The 9,547-nt window shown below is 49.1% G+C and overlaps 1 protein-coding gene across 1 annotated transcript in view; it reads right to left on the bottom strand.

Annotated features, from left to right (window-relative positions):
• Window positions 1–9,193, bottom strand: part of LOC135819038 (homeotic protein female sterile-like) — a 22,534-nt gene extending 13,341 nt beyond the window's left edge. The window contains exons 1-3 of the mRNA XM_065332187.1: window positions 8,680–9,193; window positions 3,238–3,266; window positions 682–1,931 (exon numbers count right to left, since the gene is read on the bottom strand). Coding sequence (XP_065188259.1) covers window positions 682–1,931; window positions 3,238–3,266; window positions 8,680–9,013 — 1,613 coding nt within the window. The 5' untranslated portion in view covers window positions 9,014–9,193. The remainder of the gene's footprint in view (window positions 1–681; window positions 1,932–3,237; window positions 3,267–8,679) is intronic.
• Window positions 9,194–9,547: the final 354 nt, after the last annotated feature.

Raw genomic sequence — 9,547 nt, forward strand, 5'->3', positions numbered from 1 at the left:
GCTATGCCCCTGCCCCATACTGTACCCCAGTGAGAGTGACCTATGCCCCTGCCCCATACTGTACCCCAGTGAGAGTGACCTATGCCCCTGCCCAATACTGTACCCCAGTGAGAGTGACCTATGCCTCTGCCCCATACTGTACCCCAGTGAGAGTGAGCTATGCCCCTGCCCCATACTGTACCCCAGTGAGAGTGAGCTATGCCCCTGCCCCATACTGTACCACAGTGAGAGTGACCTATGCCCCTGCCCCATACTGTACCACAGTGAGAGTGACCTATGCCTCTGGCCCATACTGTACCCCAGTGAGAGTGACATATGCCCCTGCCCCATGCTGTACCCCAGTGAGAGTGACCTATGCCCCTGTCCCATACTGTACCACAGTGAGAGTGACCTATGCCCCTGTCCCATACTGTACCCCAGTGAGAGTGACCTATGCCCCTGCCCCATACTGTACCACAGTGAGAGTGACCTATGCCCCTGCCCCATACTGTACCACAGTGAGAGTGACCTATGCCCCTGTCCCATACTGTACCCCAGTGAGAGTGACCTATGCCCCTGTCCCATACTGTGCCCCAGTGAGAGTGACCTTTGCCCCTGCCCCATACTGTACCACAGTGAGAGTGACCTATGCCCCTGCCCCATACTGTACGGCAATGAGGGTGCGGGAGCACTAGGACTTACCCCAAGGGCAAATACCGCGGCCGATCAGATGATGACGATGTCGGTTCTTGAGTCCACGGCTGTGGTGGCTGCTGCAACCTGTCTGATACACTTGAATGCTCCGTGGATGACTGCTGCTGCTGCTGCTGCTGATGATGATGATGAACATGTCCTGGCCATGGCCGATTCGGCGGATGCAGATACCGATACTCGTTGTCAGGCGGTGTTGTAGGATACGGCTGCTGCTGCTGCTGCTGCGGCTGCTGCTGCTGTGGCAGCATGCTTCCCGCTGCCATAACAACAGTGTTTGCTATCTGAGGCTGGTGGTGGCCACCCGTGGCAGAAGCGTGTTCTCGAAATCCAGCCCTGGAGTCTTTGGCGCTGTGAGAGTTGGGTGGGTGCCCGGATCCCGATCCCAGCACCTCAGTGGACAGACTGAACTGACCACGTTGTCGTTGTGCCTGCATATCCTCCAGTACCCATTGTTGTGCTTGCCGGACACTTGTGGGTCCGGAATAGCTGTTGGCTAGATGTGCACTACTGCTGCCACCACTACCGCTGCTATTCTTGGCATAGTGAGAGCTAGCCGCTAGCCCGGTATGACTAGCCATCCTTGGTGAGGTGAGACTTAGCTGATCTTCATGCACTGCTGCACTGTACTGGTTACCATGGCGGTTGCCATGCCGATTGTCCCCCCATGGTGGAGCCATACGCCCAGACCTTGCACCAAACGTGATCCCCGCCGTCGTGTCTGACGCTATAGTCGCCAGTGGATGTGATACCACGGGTGCTGGTGCATGTGATCTCATAGCCGCTGGTGCAGGAGATGCATTGGTTGCTGGTGCGTGTGCTCTAGCATCCGGTAGTCCATACCGTGTAGAAGCAGCGGCAGTAGCAGCAGCAGCAGTTGACCAGGCATGGGGTGGTCGTTGTAGACCAGCTGGCAACGGTGGCGGTGGCACAGAGCTGCGGGGACTGACATCACCTGTGGTGCTATCTGCATCGCGGAACGACGTCGCTGCCGTGTTCTGTCCGCCAGCTATGCGACTATTAACGTGCTGTGGACTGTTGTGGGATCCATTCTCCTGTAGCAAGGCAGCTACCAAGTTGTGAGCCGTAAGGTGTTTACCCTTGCTTTCAAGTCTTGAAAATAAACTATAGACCTCGCCGAGACGGACTCCATTCCGGTCGAGCTCCCTCACAACCCACTCTGCGTCTACGTCTGGGCCAACGTTAGAGCGAAGAAGATTCTTGACTGCTTTCACCAGGACCTGTGTGGTAGAGACGGCGTACGTGCACGTGCACATGCATGCGTGCATGTGTGTATGCGCACACACATGCACACACACACATGCACACACACACATGCACACACACACACATGCGCACACACATGCACACACACACATGGAGAGAGAGACACATATACACACAAACACATACACATGGAAAGGTAAAGACACACCCACGCACAAATATAAACACACATACACACACACATACTTGTACTTGCTCACTGCCAAAACTGGTCACGTGGATCTCTCCGGGGGAGGGGAGGGAGACTCAAAAGGAATCTTGGAAAGATGACTCAATTGGCTACTGAACCGCCCAACGGCCGACACCCCCTGAAATCTCCGAACTATGGGTGGACTTGGAAATGATGCCTATTATGGGCTCACTACACCTCAGTAAGTGGGCGAGGACAAGGTGCAGAAAAAAGATTGACGGCATCAGGGTATCCGTCCTGGGATCCAACTGCAGTTACCCCTGCCCCCAGTGAAGGTAATACTTGCTACCAGTGTGGGTGGCAAAATCAGAGTGGATAGGATATAAGTTCACTAACAACATTGATTACACAAGAATTAATCTAGCCAGAAGTAGTCCATGGTTAACAGGCATGTATACTTCAAATAGAAAGTATACGAACTCTGAAACCAACAAAGGTGGCGGGTACAACAATACACCTTCAAGCAGCCAAGCTCGTTAGCAACAGACCAAACACTATCTGGCATAAGTGTACCCACCAAGCAAACTAGCTAGGAGAGAGAGAGAGAGAGAGAGAGAGAGAGAGAGAGAGAGAGTGTGTGTGTGTGTGTGTGTGTGTGTGTGTGTGTGTGTGTGTGTGTGTGTGTGTGTGTGTGTGTGTGTGACCGCCACCGTCAATTCATCAGCCTTGCAAGCTGTTGAATGGTGTAATCCCAGCACTAGTTACTATGTCTAAATATAGCTGTTCGCTATCATTGCTTCTGCGATGGGCAGGTCTGAGGTGAGGTGTGTGTGTGTGTGTGTGTGTGTGTGCGTGCAAACGCACACACACGCAAGCATGCAAGCACACACACACACACACACACACACACACACACACTTGTACTAACTTGTACGTGTTGCTCACTGCCAAAACTGGTCACGTGGGTCTCCCTGGGAGAGGGGAGAGAGACTCAAAAGGAGTCTTGGAAAGATGACTCAATTGACTATTGAACCGCCCAATGGCCGACGCCCCCTGAAATCCCCCAAACTCTGGGGACACACACACACACACATTATAACGTAGGTCGCTCTAAGAAGACGTTAGCTTACCTCGCGATTGGTATTCTCAGCTTCCCCATCTGAACATTACACAATCGAGAAAAGAAAGGGAAAAGAGAGTTCATTTCAAGGACCGAAGACTGATGATACCTACCCTTCACCGGCCCATGAACAAGAATGTGATACGTGCATTGTCAGTCCATATTCGGTCAACTTGCACAAGCAGAACTTACCAAAAAACACTGGGCAAGTTCTGCACAAAGAAGTAACACCCTGTTCTCCTCTAACACCACTTGATTTTACATCAATCACTACAACCGATGTGAAAATAATGTAATAAAGGTCTTCAGAAATAATGTAATAGAGGTCTTCGGAAATATGAATTTGATCACTAATAATAATAATAATAATAATAAAAATAAAAATTGTCAGCGCCTTCTAGGTTCAGCCCGGTCCCATAGCTCAGTGGTTAGAGCATTGCTCATGACAAGCAAGGTCCCGGGTTCGAGTCCTGGTGGGTCTGGCGGTTTTTTTCTCTTTTCAGGCAGTTCACTTCCCCTACTGTTCCTTTGAATTTGAAGTTCTCCCAATCCTTTCAAAAATAAAATAAAAATAATAATACAGGTCGCATGTCTCCCAAATAATGGATTCCACGCATCTGTCAACTGTTTCATCATGAAATAGATTGCAGCTGGAAGAATAGCATACGAAAAAAATATCACTATAGGCGTGATATAACTATAGACGATTATCACTATAATATTATATAATTATTACTATAGACGATTATTACTATACGCGATAACTGTGTATACTCTTAGTTGTGGGAAATGAAAATGAATTTGAGAAATTGATCACTCTAGTCGGTATATTACTACTCTAGTCGGTATATTACTACTCTAGTCGGTATATTACTACTCTAGTCGGTATATCACTATAGCCGGTATTATTACTATTACAGGGTGCGACAGAGCTCTCGGCCATTGAAGAAAATGTTGCAAAACAGTGAAAATAAATTTGAGAAATTGATCACTCTAGTCGGTATATTACTCTAGTCGGTATATTACTATAGCCGCCAACCTCCTAGTCTGTAAGGTTGGCAAAAGGCGATCAATATGCGATACAGACTGTGTAGGTACAGCCTTGTTTGATAGATTAACATTTTGAATCTTGGAAAGATGACTCAATTGGCCATTGAACCACCCAGCGGCCGACACCCCCTGAAATCCCCAAACTAGGGTGGACTTGAAATGATCCCACTTATGGGCTCACCACACCTCAGTGGTCTCTCTCCTAGGGAGACCCATGTGACCAGTTTTGGCAGTGAGCAAGTACAAGTAAGTACAAGTACATGTTGATCTGTTGACAGCATGTTACAAGGCGGAGGATGCACTGTGTTGGAAACAGTGCTCCGGGGCTCTGCCAACCGATCATGGTGGTAGTCAAGAGCACTGCCGCCGATCAACATACACTCAGACGTCTCTTATCCGGGCACCTTGGGACCGGGCACTGCCCGTATCTCAGGATAACTCATCTACTTACATAGGCTGGCAGTGAAAAATAAGCACTCAGTCCACATACAGGGAAAAAGTAAAAGAAACCAAATAATTCGAAGCATTTGTACTATAGGAACTCAAGCTGAAGGTGCCCGGTAGAGAGACGTGAGACGTGCCCGTATCTGAGACGTCCGGATAAGAGGCATTTGAGTGTACTGCAGGGTTCTAGCCAAAGGCGCACTGCATGATGGATGATGACTGCATTATCGGCATGCAGCACCACCGGGCGGCAAAGACAAGTACTACTGAGTTATCATCATCGTCTCTACTACTGTAGTACTCTGTACCAGTGGTGAAGCACCTCAATGACTTGCTGACAACGAAATGAGTGTACGCGAAGCATTCATTCGCCTACGCGTGGTACTCTTCTCTTACAGTCTGCCACCTTGATGACGTAGGCAAAAAAAGGATAGGGATGTTATAAATTTTTCATTTCTCCTATTTTATTTTCAAGACATACTAGTAACGTAGGATTGGAACCCGCACTATCGCGCACCATGCATGCATTCCCCCGATACACTATCGCCATGCCGCATGCATTCCCCCGATACACTATCGCCATGCCGCATGCATTCCCCCGATACACTATCGCCATGCCGCATGCATTCCCCCGATACACTATCGCCATGCATGCATTCCCCCGATACAATATCGCCATGCCGCATGCGTTCCCCCGATACACTATGGCCATGCATGCATTCCCCCGATACACTATCGCCATGCCGCATGCGTTCCCCCGATACACTATCGCCATGCCGCATGCATTCCCCCGATACACTATCGCCATGCCGCATGCATTCCCCCGATACACTATCGCCATGCCGCATGCATTCCCCCGATACACTATCGCCATGCCGCATGCATTCCCCCGATACACTATCGCCATGCATGCATTCCCCCGATACACTATCGCCATGCCGCATGCATTCCCCCGATACACTATCGCCATGCATGCATTCCCCCGATACACTATCGCCATGCCGCATGCATTCCCCCGATACACTATCGCCATGCCGCATTCCCCCGATACACTATCGCCATGCATGCATTCCCCCGATACACTATCGCCATGCATGCATTTCCCCGATACACTATCGCCATGCATGCATTCCCCCGATACACTATCGCCATGCATGCATTCCCCCGATACACTATCGCCATGCATGCATTCCCCCGATACACTATCGCCATGCTGCATGCATTCCCCCGATACACTATCGCCATGCATGCATTCCCCCGATACACTATCGCCATGCATGCATTCCCCCGATACACTATCGCCATGCATGCATTCCCCCGATACACTATCGCCATGCATGCATTCCCCCGATACACTTCGCATACATACTCATTCTTCCAAGTTGCTTCACGTTATGATCTTGCATTTGAAAGGCCTATTTGAATAGTGTGGCCATGCCCAGCTGTCTTTGATGGTACGGTACGGGATAGCGCCAGGCATGCCGACGGCACAAACAAACAGATACACATCTTGATGGTACGGTACGGGACAGGTACGGGATAGCGCCAGGCATACCGATGGCACAAACAAACAAACAAACACGAAATTTAAGCTGTGTGGACCCTGGCTAGCGCCAGACGATACTGAAGTACAGTAGACTCGTGCGCCCAAGAACGCGGTTTCACAGGGCCAGCCTTGGCCAGCCAGCCTAGCAAAGTAAGCAGTAGTTCTTATTTTTCAGCGCCCCAGGCTACGTTCTTATTTCGCGTTCTTACACGTCCAACATGACCCGTGACGCTTATGTACAATGCACTTTGCGCTACATGTACCGGTTGTACACTTTACATGCACGTGTAGTATGTAGCGTTGCACTGTACTGGGTGATGTTTTCGCGAAGACCCGACAAGAGTTTGTGGTTGCAGACTTGTTTTTCGTGTACTCGGACAAGATCATGAACTGATGGAGGAAAAATGTCGCGTTCTTAAAAATCTTGGAGTTCGTTCTTAAATCCAGGCTGGGGCGTTCTTAGATTTCCAGCCTGGACGTTCTTGGGCGCCACGTTCTTGGGCGTACGAGTCTACTGTAACGTCTTTTGCATAGCTACGGGAATAAATATCTATATTTACGGATGGCCCCTTAGTGAACACAGCAGTTCCGTTCTTATTCCATGGTACAGTCTTACATGTACAGTTATGCATGGTACAGTTATGCAGAGTTATTCCATGGCACAGTCTTACATGGTACAGTTATGCAGAGTTATACATCCGAGTGTATGTTATAGTGTTTCTCACGGTTTCCGTTCTTATCTGCAAAACATTCAGCCTACACCGTTTTTAGAAATTCGTGAAATTCTAGCCTGGCCGTTCTTCGACGCCGGACAGTACTGTAGAGCAGTAACTAGGCGCACTCCAGCTCCTCAAACGACACTATCGTCATACATTAAAAAAATAAAAAAGCTCCAACCTGCTGTGATACATCTTGTACATCACTTCAATGAATGGTGCTCCAAGTGGGGAAAATCAACAAAAACCTCGAAAAGCTGCTAATTTGAATTTTTTGATTGTCCAGCCCGACCAAGCTATCCGGCCCGACCAGGCTATCTGGCCCGACCAGGCTATCCGGATAATCGATCATCTGGATAGTTGACGTGCGGATAATCGGCGTTCTACTGAGTACTGTACATGTTGTGAATGCAGCCACAACCTTGTCTACATTTACACTACATTATTATTTTTACACTACATAATTGTGTTGTTGTATCAACTAATTGTATGCACAATGTACACGATGTACATGATGGCATGTATGTGCAAGATATCACGAAAAAATCAACCACATCATGTCATAATAACGTTTGCTAACCCAATCAAAAGTGAGAGGGCTGATAGAGTGATGTGCAAGAAGTGACCGCAAATTGAGCGGCCACTTCTTATGTACGGATCGAGCATGTTTTCGCCACAAACACCTTCCGCTTGCCTATTCCATTACTCATTTTTTCTGGTCGCGCTGTGCACGACACCTGTTTCTGGCGCAGGGTGCGCTTCAACACCGCTCCTCTAGCGCACACTTCAAAAGGGCCGCGATGGAAGGACAAGTTCCGCTGAGAATCCGCCCGCTTCCACAGTGCTACAACTACAAGTTACAACTACAAAAAGAGTCAGCAGTAAAAAAAGTCTTGAAAGTACCAGACATACTCGCTAGATCTATAGAGAGCACCCGTACCCCACTGTCCCCACGACACCAGCAAAAATAAAATAAAAAGATCGCTCAACACTAAGAACAGTCAACACGGCCTGACAGCTACCACGCGTGCACGACGCATACTAGCAGCAGATCTACTCCCCCAAACATGTCATCACGATTACGAATACGAGGCTGACTCAGCCTGACTGGGTCGAGATAGTCCATATCGACGCGCGCCGCCGACTGGGGATGTATCACACAGCTGACTACAGGAAAAAAACTCAGTTTTCAGCGATCCTTTGGCGATAAGATGTGAAAGAGAAACCGAACAACCAACCCAGGCCCAAGGTCGCCATTTCCTCACTCACACCCACATGAGAGCGGTGTGGAACAGCGCGAGCATCACCGCGATCATACAAGACTCGAGGCAAACAGGGCAGAGCGCTACACTGAGTAGACATACGACTACGTACAGAACGAACGTCGTAGCGAGTGTAACTAATGGCGGTAATTTGTAATTGTATGGGCGGCATGAAGTGGCCATGAAAAGTCTCAGCACACATCAATTACACGAAGCAGAAACTAGAAATCGATTGACACCGTTTTGGATTTTAGCTTGGGTTGGCAGCTACACCTGGCGATTGCAAGCTACGAAACCGATAGGAAATTTATTGCATGCACACATGCACGCACCTTGTCTTTTCTGGGTAATACTAATAGCGATCAACAAAGGAGTGAAGTGGTGAATGTTTACAAACAAATACGGCAGGAAGATATTCCTAGCTACGCACTCACGAACATCATCAAGTTCACTGCCCGGGTTATTGTCCATACTGGGGGCCATGAGCGACGAGTGCGTATGAATCGTAATTTGAGACACTGCGTCGTCGTGGTCGTCGTCGTCGAAGTCATTGTCGACGACTTCCTCCAAGCATTCGGCCTGTCCGATGTGGTAGTGACGGTAGTTGCGCACATTGTCGCGACCTGCCGCCTCCCGTTCGACGCTAGCGCTCGCTCGCAGCTCATGATCCTCTGGCTCACCGTAAACGCGCACCAGCTGGTCGGAATGTTGCAGCGTCTCACGGCGCCTACTATAATCTCGGCGACGAGCCCATGAGTCCTCGTCCATCGTGGCCGGCTTTTCCCTTGGCCTTCACCAAGAGAGAGTTTCCATTGGAAGTAAAAACACTACAATCATACACGACTGAAATCTAGAAAAGGACGATGAGCACAAGTACTGTATCAAGCAGCATGCATGTGCGTAGATCTACAGTCTGCCATGCATGGTTTACACACATGCACCAGCACCACAATCATCCACATCATGTCTGTAGAGTGTAGTCAGCACTGCCACTACAGTCTGCAGCACGGACTCGGTGAAGTAAAGACAACACTCCATACTACCCCGGCATAGCATAGTGTAGTATGCATGGTATAATAGTAGCCATAAGGCCCATAGTATTAAAAGTGCATACATGTAGACCACTACTACCAGTGCACAGATCAGACTCAGCCGAGCTTGTGTCGTGAGTAGCGTGTCTCCTTCTTATCTCGCAGTCAGGACATGATGCTATGGTCCAGTGCAGTAGACCTACGCCTACGGGCACCACGTACCATTAGGGCCTTTTAGGCAGTGCAGTACTCAAAAGTAATTATTTATAGT

The sequence above is a fragment of the Sycon ciliatum genome, chromosome 6 (genome assembly GCF_964019385.1).
Source record: "Sycon ciliatum chromosome 6, ocSycCili1.1, whole genome shotgun sequence".
In the NCBI taxonomy this organism is placed as follows: domain Eukaryota; kingdom Metazoa; phylum Porifera; class Calcarea; order Leucosolenida; family Sycettidae; genus Sycon; species Sycon ciliatum.